The sequence below is a fragment of the Chiloscyllium punctatum genome, chromosome 37, assembly GCF_047496795.1.
Source record: "Chiloscyllium punctatum isolate Juve2018m chromosome 37, sChiPun1.3, whole genome shotgun sequence".
Lineage (NCBI taxonomy): Eukaryota > Metazoa > Chordata > Chondrichthyes > Orectolobiformes > Hemiscylliidae > Chiloscyllium > Chiloscyllium punctatum.
This window is the reverse complement of record NC_092775.1, coordinates 65,403,122-65,420,417: the sequence shown is the minus strand read 5'-3', so window position 1 is coordinate 65,420,417 and position 17,296 is coordinate 65,403,122. Positions and strand designations below refer to the sequence as shown.

The 17,296-nt window shown below is 42.2% G+C and overlaps 1 protein-coding gene across 5 annotated transcripts in view; it reads right to left on the bottom strand.

Annotated features, from left to right (window-relative positions):
* znf335 (zinc finger protein 335) overlaps nt 1–17,250 on the bottom strand; it is a 73,090-nt gene extending 55,840 nt beyond the window's left edge. The window contains exons 1-7 of one of the 5 annotated variants that reach the window (XM_072556942.1): nt 17,107–17,250; nt 12,730–12,831; nt 7,609–7,830; nt 5,672–5,945; nt 5,173–5,250; nt 4,514–4,765; nt 2,387–2,533 (exon numbers count right to left, since the gene is read on the bottom strand). In XM_072556942.1, coding sequence (XP_072413043.1) covers nt 2,387–2,533; nt 4,514–4,765; nt 5,173–5,250; nt 5,672–5,945; nt 7,609–7,821 — 964 coding nt within the window. In that variant the 5' untranslated portion in view covers nt 7,822–7,830; nt 12,730–12,831; nt 17,107–17,250. Of the gene's footprint in view, nt 1–2,386; nt 2,534–4,513; nt 4,766–5,172; nt 5,251–5,671; nt 5,946–7,608; nt 7,831–12,729; nt 12,832–12,963; nt 13,471–14,681; nt 14,902–15,313; nt 15,674–17,106 lie in introns of those variants that run through there. The other 4 variants (XM_072556943.1, XM_072556944.1, XM_072556945.1 and 1 more) reach the window with 4 other exon arrangements.
* Between the last annotated feature and the right edge of the window lie 46 nt (nt 17,251–17,296).

The following is a 17,296-nucleotide window of genomic DNA, read 5'->3' as shown; positions in this document are numbered from 1 at the left end:
TGTGACTACATCCTGGAATCAAGTCTCCAGGCAACTTTTACACTCCACCATCTAGCAGTGTCTGCAGTTAGGTCTCCAACTCAAACTTTGAACTGAAGCTGATCGAACGTATTTGCTCTGGATCACACTTGCATCCAGGAGATACCACAAACTGCAGCTGTGACACATCAACATTCTGTCAACCTTGATGAGTTCTAATTATTTTATTCTGTCAATTGTTTATTTTCCTTTTCTACATATTTTGTAAACTTTAACATCAGCTCAAGTCCTATTTTGAACCTAAGCTGTTCATTAAGAATCCGATCACCAGTTAATTTCTCAGTAGATCACCAGTTAACTTCTCAGTAGATCACCAGTTAACTTCTCAGTAGTAGAGAAATAACTAATTACTAGGAGGTGAAAATTTAGAAAAAGCAAATTAAACGAGCATCTCCTTCCCCTCCTCACCTAACTCTTTTGCTTTCCCAACTCTTGGTACTGAGTGGGCCTTCAAACAGAGTGCCAAGTCACACTCAGAACCTTCTCCTTATTTGCTTGGAAACAGAACAGATAGCTCAGTCCTGGGTATAAAAAGAGTTTGAGCTGGGATTACTTATATAACTAACTTTCCCTGCTTTCAAGCAGAGAGCACTTATGTATTCCATCCAAGATTAAATTCTACATTTCATCCATGTTTAATCAGTAAATCATTGAACATTAAATGTAAAGTAGAGACAAAATTAAACTTTTAGGAAGAGATTAAAAACACACATCCATTGAACTCTCAGCATTCTGTTCAAAGAAATCATTTTCTAGAATGGAGCAGTCAATCTATCAGCCTATCAGCAAAGCAGCAAAATTGATCAACTGATGCTTTTGCTTTTCAAACAGTGGATCACAAAAATATAAAATTTTGATGTACATTTGACATACTTTTCTGAATAGGAAATGCTAAGCAGGTCCAGCACTATCAGTAGAGAGAAAGACAGTTAACATTAGGGCAGCACGGTGGCTCAATGGTTAACACTGCTGCCTCACAGCATCAGGGAACAGTGTTCAATTCCAACTTTGGATGACTTTGTGTGTGGAGTTTGCACATTCTCCCCATGTCTGTATGAGTTGCCTCCTGGTGCTCCGGTTTCCTCCCACAATCCAAAGACTTACAGGTTAGGTGAATTGGTCATGCTAAATAGACCATACTGTTCAGGGATGTGTAGGTTAGGTGCATAAATGAGGGGTAAATATAAGGTAGGGGAATGGGTCTGGGTAGGTTACTCTTCGGAGGGCCAGTGTGAACTTGTTGGGCCGATAGAATCCCTACAGGGTGGAAACAGGCCTATGATTTCTGGAATATGACCCTTTGTCAGAAAAGGGAAAAAAAGAAATCAGAATTAAAATTCTAAAATATTTGTTCCATTTTTCTACCCACAGATGCTGCCAGACCTGAAATTTACAGCATGTTCTGTTTTATTTCAGATTGCCAGCATCTGTGGTATTTTGCTTTTGCACATACTTCAGGACTCCATGCTTTGACGATTGTCACATTTAAGTTACACTGCCTCGTAAGTTCACAATCAACCTCCAAAACTAGCCCATCTAGTTTCTCATTTGGAACTCTCAGCAAACAAGTTCAGATCAATGTCTGTACTAATTTCATAGCACAACCAACTTGAATAAACCAGCGATTTGTAAAAATCACTCCCTCCCATGTTAGTACCATGCTGACTCCTAACCACATGCTGCCTGTTAGTTGTTTCTTAGTAGGAGTACACAAGATCTAAAACATCACTGTGGGACTTCTCTAAATACAACATCAAATATAATTGCAACAATTCTACAATCTTGAATAGCTCATCTATATTGATTGTACTGAGATGAGCAGCAGTAAATGAGGTCAATATCAATGGAGATGGATATTCAAAAAAAATAGCTGTTTTGCATCTAAAATAATTGGCAAAAGTTGAAAAAAAGCGCTTTAGCCTCAACTCAAAAGGGATTATTACTGTGCAATTAAGTGGAGCTATTTCTGACCTGCAATCATTTGAATAGTGAAACAGTATGAAGAGAGGACACATTACTTTCCAAAATTACCTGAATGAGCATGGAATTAGACCCAAACTCAATAGACTAAGAACTTATTACAGAAATAAAGGAATCCATATGGACTTTTTAAAGTAGTGGGACTAAAATCATCAGCTTGTAATATGGCAATGGAATCACATTCAAACCTGCAAACAGATTAGCAATTTTCTTGCTTCAATTATGCAGGAATTCAGCATATTGACACATAACCAGGTGTCAACTCTTTTTCTTTCAACTGCGGACTGTTGTGCCATCTCCTGTTCTTCTTTCCTTCTGAAACAAGCACACTTAAATGTCTGTTCCCAAATTTCTCAGGATGCATTACCTTCTCTGTCATCAATGGCTCCAGCGTCCACAATGTCATCATCCTCTTCATCTTGCTCTTGTTCCTGAGCCTTAGTTTCCTCTGGTCTTGGTGATGCACTATGCTTCCTTGGCCGGCCCCTTCCTCTCTTCTTAGACAGAAAGCCACCTAGGAATTGGCAAGGATGTTCAAATAAAAGTTTAGTTTTACCTCCCCATACTCCTAGTTCCATTCAACTATAATCGGTAACAAATGACAGAAGTATATTAGTTTCGACAACAAAAACACATGCATTCAGAGATTTTAAAATACACATTTGCATTCAACTAAATAAAGTTAGATTCTTGTATCCTGCAAAGGTACAAAAAGGACTGTTGAGGTAAATTTAAGTAATCCAAATCTAAAACAAAAGGAATGCACATTTTTTAAAAAATCTGTACTTCTCTTACATCTTTGATTTACTTGTTGAGACAATATCAGATGGCAGAGGATTTGCTTACTGCAGAGTTTGTAGGCTCTTGTTAACCAAGCTTTTTATCTACCAGACTCCAACAAATCACCTGTGTGGCAATGAAACCAAGGCTCATGCTTGCAAGTTGAGCACTCAATTCCAATTGTATCATACACAGAAACTACTGACTGGGAGGATAGGGAATGCAACATAGAAAGGAGATGCAAGATGCAATAAACTAATTATAGCTTTGGTAAACATTTTTTAGGGAGCCTGTTTTTGCCGCTCTGTTCAAATGATATCCAGTACGGATGAGCAGAAATTTCCGTTAATGAGCAGGAAGACCAAAGACAAAGACAATCAAACATCTCTCCCTAGCCACTCAGTCTAGCCCATCTTCAGCCCAAGGCTGAGCTGTATTACTCACTTTAAGATTTTTCCATCTACCCTAAAGGTGAGCTTCACCGCACACTCCCTACAAATCACCACTCTCTACCTTCGCTTCAATTTATCTGATGTTGAAATCCTCACCCCTACCATTGATGGAGCCAGTACTCTCCAGATCTCCCATAGAAAAATTACCTTCTCCAAAGCTCCCCCTGATCATATCCAGATTCTCATGAAATGCCATCCACCCAGCATCCATATGCTCTGATTTGCATTGCCTTCAAATTTGGTATTTTACAATTCTCATCTCTGAGTTACAAAAAAAAAATTGCTCCACAATCTTTGCCCATTCAATCCAAGATCTCACTACTCCTTCAACTTTTTTTTTTGCATTCTAGTTTCATTACTCCACCATTGGCTTTAGAACTCCCTCCCTTGATGTTTCTGCCTGTCTTATGTCATTCCTTTCAAAAAAAAACCTCTCTAACAAAGCTTTCCATCATAATATTTCTCAGAGTCTTCATTGCCAAATGTCATCTGATATTGCTCCTTTGGATGTTCTTACTATGCTAAAGACACTATATAAAATTAACGGTGCTCTTCTGGAGATGATGGTATTGTTCCATCAACTCACTGGATTCAGAAGAGTCAACTCCGGTGACATTCCACAATCTGGTAGACACTTGGCATAGCAGGATCACGCAGGGACCAAAGATGAAGAATAGGTGGGCAAACAAAGACCTCACAGGGAGATTTTCAGATGCTGATCAGTTGTTTGGAAACAGACTGAAAACAGATTGCTGTTTAAAAGCTTGGCTTGACATCCAAAAACAGCATGGACATAAATCTGCCCTTAGCAAATTGAGGCTAACAGAGTTAAATAATTACAAAATATTGGAAACCTGAAACAAACACAAAGCTGGAGAAACTCAGCCAGTCTAGCAGCATCTCTGGAGAGAGAAGCAGAGTTAACATTGAACCCAGTAGGACCCTTCTTCAAACTCTGTTTCTCTCTCCACATAGGCAGCCAGACCTGCAGAGTTTCTCCAGCATTTTCTATACTAGTTTGCTGACACACTGAGTGACCAGACCGCAGTTTTGTCTTTGTTTAATATCTAACACAAATACTTGTTGACTGTTCTATGCTCAAATAGTACTGTACCTGACATTATCAGAGGTTAGTAAAAGGGAAAAAAAAAAGTTTTTTACCTCTGAAATCAGTTGTTTAAAAACTTTGAGGAAATACCAACATTTTCTAAATTTACACAGTAAATATCAAACATGGGTAGTGACATTGGATTGACAATTACCAATGTTGAGATGTCGATCCTTCATATGATTGATGAGATTGTCCTTAGAGATGCTTTTATATGGACACATCTTGCACTTGAACTGCTGCACCACCACCACCTCCATCATGTCTTCCAGGTTAGTCAAGTCGTGCTGCTCAAGATGGTCTGCACAAGTGGATGTTGGGCCTTCTCCTAATCCATCACCTGACACATTGGAGAGCCTGGAGCTAGACATCTGAGAGTTGGACATTTGGGAATCAATAGGACCACCTAAAAATAAATATTAGATGGTCAAAGTTAGGGGTAGCTGGGCACCAAAAACTGTAGAAATAAATCACCTGGAACGAAGGATCTAATTACGTTTTATTTCCCCACCCAGAGACATGGAGAACAATGGACTGCGAGAAGTCAGATTTTGTAATTTTGTTAGACAATGACAAAAACACTCCAGCAGATGATGATAAATTGAACCATCACTTAATGACTTGCAAGACTACAGCAATATAAACATCAGTGCAATTAATACACCTATTATAAAAAGTGAAGTCCAGTGTACAGTGTACTTATGAAAATTTAAAATTACCATCCAATACAGAGGAAAAATATGATTATTTTTGTAGAAAACTGGTGCACTCTTAAATTCATTAAAGAATATTCCAGCAAAGTAAAATTCTCACCATCATCAGGATATGGCAGCACAAGGTACTGCGTGACTTCAGCTCCTTCATCCCCTGCACTTGTAACAGCGATACAACCTTGGCAAAGTACAAATCATCACAGTCAATGACACAGTGCAGCTTATTCATTTAAAATGCAAGAAATCAGGTATAAAAACATGAAAAGATGCAGAAAACATCTTAAATAAGCACTTTCAGTATAATGTTGCAAATCGATGATAGCCAATACGTTATCCAATAACCAAAACATTAAGGTGCCTTTTCCTGGTTTTAATAAATCATTTTATTTCCCCATTAAAAGAAAATGAGAATGAATCAAACAATCCATTGATTTATTTTTAACCAGGTATTCCCACTTAATAAGCTCCAATTGTATCAAGGCTCCCTTTACAGAGCAGTAATCAATTTACAGAGTAATATCTAATAAGTGCTATCTTTATTTGAGAGATAAATAATCACCAGGAATGACCTACATTGAGAGTATTCCAAACGCACTCACTCTGCATAATGTCAGGCCCAATTGTAGATTCTATAATTTTATCAATAGCTGATCCAAGATCGGAGGACGTAGAAGCAGTTGAGTCTGACACGATCATGGTACCATCTGGTGCCACACTGGAATGGACCAGTACTTGGGCAGATTCAGACACCATGATAGACTGTGTAACTGTAGAGACACTGGACACAATGGTGGACTGAGCAACGGAAGAGGAGTCTGGAAGATGTGTGATGGTTCTGACATCTGTACTGGAACTAGTTTCTGGAACTAACTCCTGGAATATCAGAGCAAAAGGAAAGAAGATAATGAGCATATTTTGGGTTCACTGTAATCAAAGATAATTCAGAGCACTACATGGAATCATTGTCCGAAGAATATCTCCCCCAGTTAACTGCATGATGAAATAAAGAAATACGAAAAAGAGCATTTGGTCCACTCAGCCTGCTCCATCATTCAATACAATCATGCAGATAGACTATCTTAACACAATAATCTCACTCTCTCTATCCACATACCTTGCAACATCTTTGGTGGTGAAAACTATTATTTACGTAAATATATTCAATGACTTGGCCTCTACCATCTTTTGTGGTAGAAACTTCTATAGGGTCACCAGCCTGAGTGAAAACTTATATTTTATCTCCGTTCCTATATCCTTAGATCATGGTTACTACCTTCTAAACTTTCCCAGCTTACATAGCCAGAATTTTGTGTGTCAAAGAGATCCGCTCTCATTCTTCTGAACTCCAGTGAACGCAGACATTTATTAAAACATGGAGTGAAAAATCACAGCTTCTTCCAAAAGACTGCTGTATTCCAATCAATACCAACAACATATAATCACTGTAAAGGAGTTTTGTTCTTCATCCAAACATAATTACATTTTAGAATTTAAAACAGACATTAATAATTTCTATCTACAAAAAAGGACAGCAATATCAACGTGTGCCTAGTTTCAGTTAACAGTATAATTTAGAGTACTTAGAGTACCCAGATTTCCAACAGAGCTAGTGATCACTTTTCCAATTAGTTGCTGCTTTGGTAAAGGTCCCCTTTTGTCTGGTTACCCTTTATGAAGTATTTTGATTTTACTTAACATTATAATGACACAATAGAGAGGAGATGCAAAACTGAAATTAGATATTAATTAATATGATCACAAAAAGTGACAAAACAACATGTGTCCCATTACAAAGAAATGTTTATTTGATACTAGACTGTGACATGATTCACTGAAATTGCATGCTTTTTAAAAATTCATTGATGTTGGTGTCACTAGCCAGCATTTATTGTCCTTCCCTGATTGCTCAAAGAGAATTAACAACATTGCTGTGGGTCCAGGTCTAGAGCCAGATGTAGGTCAATCCAGGTAAGAATGACAAATTTCTTTCCTTAAAAGGAGCATTAAGGAACTGAATGCATTTTTACAACAATTAACAGCGATTACATCAAATTGAAATTTCACATCTGAGGTAGGATTTAAACCCATGCACCAACATCACTAACTGGATTCTGGATTACTAATCCAATGACACTATGCTACCCATATCACATTCACCTGATTAAAAGAAATTAGCATTGGACAAATTAGCATTGCTCAAATGCCCAAGTTCAGTAAATTGTTTGGACTCAAAATTTTCATTTCAAAAATTAAAGTAGCTAAATGAATTACACTGTGGTTGTGAACTACCTCATTATGGACCTGTTAAAGAACTGCAAACCAGTCATTTTGAATGGGAAGAATCAGCATTAAACCGATGTACTGAGCTTCCCACCTGGAAGTTGACTGATGAATGCCCAACTCATGCATTTAGACAATTTAACTTTTGCCAAGCTGCTTATCAGATGATTTCAAGTTAGTCTAATGACATACAAAACTACACATAGTACGATAAATATTCAGTCTCAATGATCAAGTTCCACATATGGTGCCATACCACTGATTCTTCAGAGCTCTGACCGACACCAGAATCAACCCCTGAGCCATTGTCTGCCTCGATTGCTACGCCAAGGGTGGTAACTGTGTCACTGCTGTCTGCAGATACTGCCTCAGATGTCTCCACTGCTATGCCACTCTCAGAGGGTTCTTCCTGCCCTGAGGGAGCAGCATCGCTACTGCTCTGTACTGCATTATCCTCCAGCTCCATCATGTCAGCTATCTGTAAAAAATAAAATATCTGCAATGAAACAGCAGTAGTGACAGGGACGGTCAGAGAGGGATGTTTATTTGAAATGTTACACTGGTAATGTTCTCAGAATTTAGAATTTTCAATATAAATAAATTTACACGATAAAGTTGAACATACTCAGAGTAGTAAGGGTATGGAATACTTTGCCTGCAACGGTAGTGGATTCGCCAACTTTAAGTGCATTCAAGTCGTCATTGGACAAACATATGGACGTATTTGGAATAGTGTAGGTTAGATGGGTTTAGATTAGATTAGATTACTTAGTGTGGAAACAGGCTCTTTGGCCCAACAAGTCCACACCAACCTGCCGAATCGCAACTCACCCAGACCCATTCCCCTACATTTACCCCTTCATCTAATACTACGGGCAATTTTACTTGGCCAATTCACCTGACCTGACCTGCACATTTTTGGACTGTGGGAGGAAACTGGAGCACCCGGAGGAAACCCACGCAGACACAGGGAGAATGTGCAAACTCCACACAGAGTCGCCTGAGGCGGGAATTGAACCCAGGCTTCTGGCGCTGGGAAGCAGCAGTGCTAACTACTGTGACACCGTGCCGCCCACAGTGAGGGGAGAGGGATTTGTTAAGTGTATACACAAAGGATTTTCTGAGTCAGTATGTGGATGTACATACTAGACAAGGTGCAAGAACTTGACCTACTCTTGGGAAATAAGGCAGGGGAGGTCACTGAGGTGACAGTGGGGGAACACTTTGGGACCAGTGACCATAATTCTATTAGTTTTAGAATAGAGAAATTGAGGGTTTGGTTAAGAAAAAGGAGGAAGCGTATGTCAGGTACAGACAGAAGAGTTCAAGTGAATTCTTAGAGGAGTATAAAGGCAATAGGAGTATACAAAGAGGGAAATCAGGAGGGCAAAAAGGGGACATGAGATAGCTTTGGCAAATAGGGTTAAGGAGAATTCAAAGGGTTTTTACAAATACATTAAAGGATAAAAAGGTAACTAGGGGCAAATAGGGCCCCTCAAAGATCAGCAAAGCAGTCTTCGTGTGGAGCCGCAGGAGATGGGGGAGATACTAAATGAGTATTTTGTATCAGTGTTTACTGTGGAGAAGGACATGGAAGATATAGAATGTGGGGAAATAGATGGTGATATCTTGAAAAACATCCATATTACAGAGGAGGAAATGCTGGATGTCTTGAAGCGCATAAAGTTGGATAAATCCCCAGGACCTGATCAGGTGTATCCTGGATCTGTGTGGGAAGCTAGGGAAGTGATTGCTGGGCCCCTTGCTGAGATATTTGCATCATTGAAAGTCACAGGTGAGGTGCCAGAAGACTAGAGGTTGAGTAACGTGGCACCATTATTTAAGAAAGATTAGAAAGTCAAGCCAGGGAACTATAGACCAGCGAGCCTGACATCAGTGGTGGGCAAGGGAATCCTGAGGGACAGGATTTACACATATTTGGAAAAGCAAGGACTGATTAAGGATAGTCAACATGGTTTTGTGCGTGAGAAATCATGTCTCACAAACTTGATTGAGTTTATTGAAAAAGTAACAGAGGATTGATGACAACAGAGCGGTTGAAGTGATCTACGTGGACTTCAGTAAGGCGTTCGACAAGGTTCCTCATGGGAGTCTGCTTAGCAAGGTTAGATCTCATTTGAATACAGGAAGAGCTAGCCATTTGGATTCAGAACTGGCTCAAAAGTAGAAGATAGAGTGTGGTGGTAGAGGGCTGTTTTTCAGACTGGAGGCCTGTGTCCAATGCAATGCCACAATGATTGGTATGACTGGTCGGCGCAACAGAGGACCGAAGGGCCTGTACTGCACTGTAATGTTCTATTTCTTTATGCCTGTATCTTAAACTGCTGGCAGAGTTGAGCAAATTTCCAGTGCCAGGAGTTGGAGGTTTTCTTCCAATTAATCTAAAAACAGGCAGTCTAGATTATGGGAGTTGAACTGGAACTCTCAACCTTCTGACTCCAGAGAAGTGTTGCTGTTAAACACACACAAGTCTAAACAAATCTCCCCTTCCCAGTACTGAGAGAGGGCTGCACTATCAGAGGTGCCATCTTCCTTTCAAACAGAGACCTTGTCTATTCTTCAGGGGTGACTATAAAAAGAGAAAGGCAGAGTGCTGGAATTAAAACCTTAGCACAATATTCTGGAAGCAGAGCACATTTTGTCACCATCTCATAGAAAATTACATTTGACATGGCAGGGATGTCATCTTTTTGAGTTGAAACTACCAGCTCTGATTAAAATGAAAAACTCAAATCTCTAGGAGTATGCAGAGTAAACTATTAATCTTCAACTATGATCAGAAGTGTCAAACGGATAACGCGTGGTTTGGAAGCTGTAGGACTTTCACAGGAAATACTACTTGTTGTCCTCTACCTGCCACCTTCAAGTCTTTTTTTCCACTTAATCCTTGCAAGGAAAATAAAAAGGAACTGCACGAGCAGCAGGCCATACACAGCAGCACCTTCACAAACTGTATGACCAAATGAGCAAGTTAAAGTTAAACAAGAACTGCAATTACCAGCTTGATCCTTTGCATTCAAACCAGTTCCTATGCCAGGAGTTTGATTAATGGTGCTGCATTTGTATATATCCTGGCAAGCACCTGTCAATCAAACATTATAAAGAAATCTGGCAATTACATTGTTGTTGTTATTACTGTGTCTTAATTGGCTTCCACATTGCCATACTTTGGAAGCAGCTAAAAAGAAAATTGTGCCCAAGACCAATAAGGCAACTGGACCTGATGGAATGCATCCAAGGACACTAAAGGAAGTAGCTACTGAGATATTGGATGCACAGGTGTTACTGTTCCATGAATCCTTAGATTCTGAAAAAGTCCCAAAGGATTGGAAAACTACTCATGTAACATTTTTATTTAAAAAGGGAAGGAGACAAAAAGAACTATAGGCCAGTTAATATCTGTTTTTGGGAAAATAGTAGAATCTGTTTAAACAAAGAATTCAAGAGCAGAGTGTTTAAACATACGTAGTATAATTAATTGGAATCAGTATGACTTTAAGGGGAAATCATGCCTGAAAAATTTACCAGAATTCTTTTATGAGGTAACAAGTATAGATAAAGGAGCAGCAAGGGTTGTAATATATTGGAATTGTGAGAAGGCATTTACTTTAGGCTACTTGACAAGAGCCTATTGTATTAAAGGTAGGATATTAGCATAGATGGTTGATTGACTAGCTAATAAAAGATAGAGTTGGGATAAAGAGTGTATTTTCAGGATGGCAAATTTTAACTTGTGGTGTGCTATAGGGATCAAAGCTGGGACCCCAATGTTTACTATATATTATTTGGATGAGGAAAGTGGTCATACTATAGCCAAGTTTGTGAAAGACAAAAATTTTTGAGAATGCAAGTAAATTACAGAATCCCTAGTGTGGAAACAGACCATTCGGCCCAAGTCCACACTGACTCTCTAAAGAGCATCGAACCCACATTCACCCCTCTACCCTATTCCAATCCCAGTACCCCTACATTTTCCACGGCTAATCCACCTAACCTACAGATCCCTGGACACTGTTGGCAATTTAGCACGTCCAATCCATCTAGCCTGCACATCTTTGGACTGTGGGAGGAAGTTGGAGCATCCAGAGGAAACCCACTTAGATACAGGGAGAATGTGTGACCTCCTCACAAACAGTTGCCTGAGGCTGGAATTGAACCTGGGTCCCCAGTTCTGTGAGGCAGCAGTGTTAGCCACAATATACAGAGGAACCTTGATTATCCGAATATTGGATTATCCAAAGGAGATCGAGGTCCTGATAGAAACATCACATCAAAGAGCTGTTTCAACCCTGATCATGTCTTTTGTTTACAGTGACTAAAAACGATCTTGACTCACTGAAACGCTGCAGACAACAGCCCTGGACATCGATGGGAGCCCAGGCACTGCCTCCAAATGACTGACTCCCAGCCCTCTCTTCTCCCATGTTCTCCCGAGAGTTCTACACAAGGGTGTACCCTAAACCCTATCCCCCTCCCCCAGATAATCTCTCCAACATTGTCCTGTACAGGGCAGAGGTAGAAATTGTCAAAAAGTTGCAGTACAAAGTTGTGAGTGCGTGAACATGTATATGCTGTTTGGAAACTTACCCCACAAAAGCAGCAGCAGTCTTACTGTTGGTGTCCACTCCAGCTGCCCTGGGAGGACACGAGGGGCAGGGCGGGGGGGGGGGGAGGCAGTGTTGGCGGGGGATGGGGTTCACATGTGCGGTGCTGCTACCTACGCGGAGCAGACTAAACAGAAAACTCTGAGCCCCATAGGGAAGGCATTGAATCGATTAACCGAATAATCAATTATCCGAATGAAATAGTGCCCACCCATCTCACTTGTAAAAATCGAGGTTCCTTTGTACACAGGGACTGCTGTTCTCTATAATATACTCAGTGACTGCTGTCCTGTATTAGAGACAGGGACTGCCATTCCCTATAATCTGTTTAACAAAGAATTCATGAACAAAGTGTTTAGACATACATTGTCTAATTAATTGGAATCAGTATGGCTTTGTGAAGGGGAAATCATGCCTGACAAATTTACTAGAATTCTTTTGTGAGGTAACAAGTAGTATAGATAAAGAAGAAACAAGGGCTATAATATGTCAAGTCAGAACTTTGCTGTTCACTTTCGAATCAAACTCTTTTGGAAATTGATATTAGGCCTTGGACAGCATCTAGAACTCATAATTAAGAACAAGGCAGGACTGGAAGAAATGCTACTGATGGAAATTTCTGTTGGCACAAGACTTTTTTGGCATTACTAAGTATATAATTCCCTTCTAACCACTGTAATATACAATATAGAAACAGCTATACAAGCACACGTTACAACATTGATCTCTATATAATAGCCAGGAGCAGGTACCCTGGATATCTTTTTCCTTTAGTCTTGGGATTGTATGAAGTTCTTCTCCCCTGCTGTAGTTGATTCAGTACAGAGCAGTGACTGAACTTGCACTTTCTTGATCTGTGTAGGCAGTAAAAACATGGGAATGCTTTCAGCAAACAAGCTACAGCAATCCCCAAAATATGTTTCCAAGCAAAAACTGATGCGATAACGAGTTTTCCCACCTTTAGCCATTACGCTTTATAGTAATACCTGCAATATGAGTTGCAAAGGAAACAATCCATACATGAAATGGAAAGAAACAAGGATTGTTTGAAAAGCACCATGTAATTGCAATCTTTTTCTTGAATGGTATATTTGATTAAATATCAGTTGAGTCCCATTTTGGCCATCAGGTCTCCAGCATGGAATTTACTCCTGACCCATCATCATCTTCAAGGTCTACCCAAATCCAATATTTGTGAACGACACTTTAATTTCAAGCTTCCTGATTTCTTCTCTCCTGGCTTGTTACTCATTAAGCACCCCATGCCTTTGAGAGCTGGCATTGAATATCTTTTATACTTATTGGCACACAATTATAAAGCAGCTGAATTATCAAAACAGTATCGAAATCATCTGATTCAATGTAAAAATCTGCAGTGTGGGGAAAGGAAAACAATGTTCGCACTTGCTGGTCAGTCACTGGAGGGACTGGCACACCAAATCCAGGCTTTGTGCACAACTTTACAGGTGTAAATGTTAACTGTACAGTGGGAGGTGGCAGAGAAGGAAACATAGCCATACTCCCATTGAAAAGTCTCAATGCTTAAAAGGAAATCAAATAATTCAGTTGTAACTAATTCCTTATTTTTGCAACTAAAAAATCTCACTTATCCATACAGCAATCTTTTGCATGTAGGCGTTTGTACAGTACAATCCAAATGACTCCCTACATCTAATGAAGCATTCACATGCCATCCCACTTGGTTGTTAACTCTGAAATGCTTCAGACTTAACTCCCAATGCCACGGTGTACAAAGTAAACTCAATGTGTTCAAGTACAGTTCTTTGTGGTTCAATACAATCTACTGCTCACTGTACTTGTACCAAATTTGCTTATTTCTGCAGTTGCAGTAGGAGGGGATTACATAATTCTGCTAATTTGATAAAATAACAGGAACAAATGCTTTGCACATCATAGTGCATTTTACCTCCAGAAGTTGATTTGGTGTTTAGGCGGCAAGCACTTAAAACAGTAGGAAAAAAAAACAAACTACATAACTTTTGTACGTCTCTGGAAGCCCAATCAGTACTGTCGTACTTGGCACAGACCTCAATCAGTGCCACTCTCTTGCTCTTTCCTTCCAGCTAATCATATTTATTCTTTTTGAGTATTTAGTCAATTCTCGTTGAAAGAGATTACTGAATTGGCCATGAATGGAGCAATCATAAGTGATACTTAAATATTTAATCACTAACATAAATTCATATCTGACACACAACTCAACTGAAAATGAACAGTTTGAGTAAGAGCAGGATGTATGTTATTGCACTGAAAGTTATTGTTTTTTGCTGCCACTCCCACTGAACAAACCAAAATTTTAAACTTTTAAAGTTTAAATGCCATCATTTAATGTAAATTTAGTAAATAATAATTAACACAGGAGTGGTTGCCACCTGTGTTTCAACAGGTTTCCTAAAATTTCTATGCTGTAACCCAGTCATTAAATTTTTAAAATACAATTGAAATGATTCTAGACCACACATGCTGTGACTACACCACCTAGGCAAGATAGTGCAACTGCAGGAGGTAATGAGCTCCACTTGATATACAAAGCTCTCAGTGATCAGCTGCCACAGAAGTGCAGTTTCTGGAAGTTTTACCTGTAGGGCGACATTGCTAGCTGTTTTTACTAGAATATTGCATAAAAGCTATGGAACAAGCAGAACTTTGATTTTTGTTTTGGCCTTGGCATAGATCTACAGACCTGATCAGGAGCACAGTTCAGTTCTGTTAATTTTCACAGAAAGTGCATTGCAACAGTTCACTTGCACTTAGTTGAAAAAAAATGACTGTTTTGACATATTAAAAAAAATGAACAACCATATCAGACTGATCAAGTAGGAGAAAGTGAGGACTGCAGATGCTGGAGATCAGAGTTGAATGTGGGCTGCTGGAAAAGCACAGTAGGTCAGGCAGCATCCAAGGAGCAGGAGAATCGATGTTTTGGGCAAGATCCCGTCATCCTGATGAAGGGCTCTTGACTGAAACGTCGATTCTCCTGCTTCTCAGATGCTGCCAGACCTGTTGTGCTTTTCCAGGACCACTGTCAACTCAGACTGATCGAGGCCAATCCAAATGTAAATGCTACTGTGGCAAAAACTGGTGGAATTTTGTCAATTCATTATCAAGACATCTTCCACCTCCTCTACCCAAGTACATCCTGTTACATGCTACCTGCCCGATAATGTGCATATTCAGTCCACTCCTGAAGAACTTCGACTAAATAAAAAGCAATTGTCTGTCTGCTGTTTGCTACAATTAGTGCAGATACTATTTATTGACAACTGCCATACAGCACATCAGTAAATAGCAATAAAGCAGTTGTTGTCACAATACCAAAAACTGATCAGAATAGCAGCATTCAAATTCGGGGCCATCATATTGCTTTGCACTGCCAGCCCAACCCCAGCCCTACTGGCAATCTCTCTCTCACAGCTAAGCAGCACTTTCCTAGCTGCCTAACAGTAAGTGACAGCCACTCTTCAGCCATCTCCCTTCACACTCAGTCAAATTTTCTGCCCCTCTCTATCCCTGCAGATTCCTGAGCCACTCCCACTTATTCCCCCAAGAGGACTATTACCCCACCAACCTCCAGATCCTGAGACCCCCAGGATCACCCACTCCACAATCCCTCACCTCAGTCAGTCAAGTCTCCCACCACCATCAACCTCATCCACTCTCCCTTTTTGCCCCCTACCCCATCACCCACTGCCTTCATATTCTCCTTCAGCATCCCCTTGATACATACACCCCCTTCCTGCTCGCACACCACCCACACTCCCATCCTCCTTCCCCCATGCCCTTTCCCCCAGATCCTCCCCACCCCTCTCACCCAGATCCTTCCCCACCCCTCTCACCCAGATCCTCCCCACCCCTCCCACCCAGATCCTCCCCCACCCCTCTCACCCTGATCCTTCCCCACCCCTCCCACCCAGATCCTCCCCCACCCCTCCCACCCAGATCCTCCCCCACCCCTCCCACCCAGATCCTTCCCCACTTCTCTCACCCAGATCCTTCCCCACCCCTCTCACCCAGATCCTCCCCCACCCCTCCCACCCAGATCCTCCCCCACCCCTCCCACCCAGATCCTCCCCCACCCCTCCCACCCAGATCCTTCCCCACCCCTCCCACCCAGATCCTTCCCCACCCCTCTCACCCAGATCCTTCCCCCATGCCCTTTCCCCCACATCCTCCCCACCCCTCTCACCCAGATCCTCCCCCACCCCTTTCCCCCACATCCTCCCCACCCCTCTCACCCAGATCCTTCCCCACCCCTCTCACCCTGATCCTCCCCCACCCCTCTCACCCAGATCCTTCCCCACCCCTCTCACCCAGATCCTCCCCCACCCCTCTCACCCAGATCCTCCCCCACCCCTCTCACCCAGATCCTTCCCCACCCCTCTCACCCAGATCCTCCCCCACCCCTTTCCCCCACATCCTCCCCACCCCTCTCACCCAGATCCTCCCCCACCCCTCTCACCCAGATCCTTCCCCACCCCTCTCACCCAGATCCTTCCCCACCCCTCTCACCCAGATCCTTCCCCCACCCCTCTCACCCAGATCCTTCCCCACCCCTCTCACCCAGATCCTCCCCCACCCCTCTCACCCAGATCCTTCCCCACCCCTCTCACCCAGATCCTTCCCCACCCCTCTCACCCAGATCCTCCCCCACCCCTTTCCCCCACATCCTCCCCACCCCTCTCACCCAGATCCTTCCCCACCCCTCTCACCCAGATCCTTCCCCACCCCTCTCACCCTGATCCTTCCCCACCCCTCTCACCCTGATCCTCCCCCACCCCTCCCACCCTGATCCTTCCCCACCCCTCTCACCCTGATCCTTCCCCACCCCTCTCACCCTGATCCTCCCCCACCCCTCCCCTGCTGCCTTTTCTCTCACTGTGTTCCCCCACCGTTTCCCACATCAACTACGGGGTCCTCACCCCTGCGCTGCCCCCCTCACTGCCTGCTCCCTCTCCTTTTCATTTCCATCAGGCACTGAGCCGAGCTCCTATTGAGGGGGGGGGGGTGGGCGATCTCGGGCCCTCAGGCCCCGCTCGGTCAGGCCGCCTTGGCCTCGCCTCCCGCGCCTCGCCCACAACCTGCCTTCTGAGCAGCCGCCCGTCGCTCACCTTCACTCCGGTGCTGCAGGCGGCGTGTAATTACAGAGTGCCGGCGCGGCGCCGTTAGCCGCCAGCCGCTCAAAAACCTACACAAATAAAGACGGCAATCTAAGAAGACGCCATCTCACCTCCCCGGCCACGACACCCCTTGGGCCTTCTTTTGTATTCATGAGCGCAAGGACCTGCGCGGGCAGTTGGA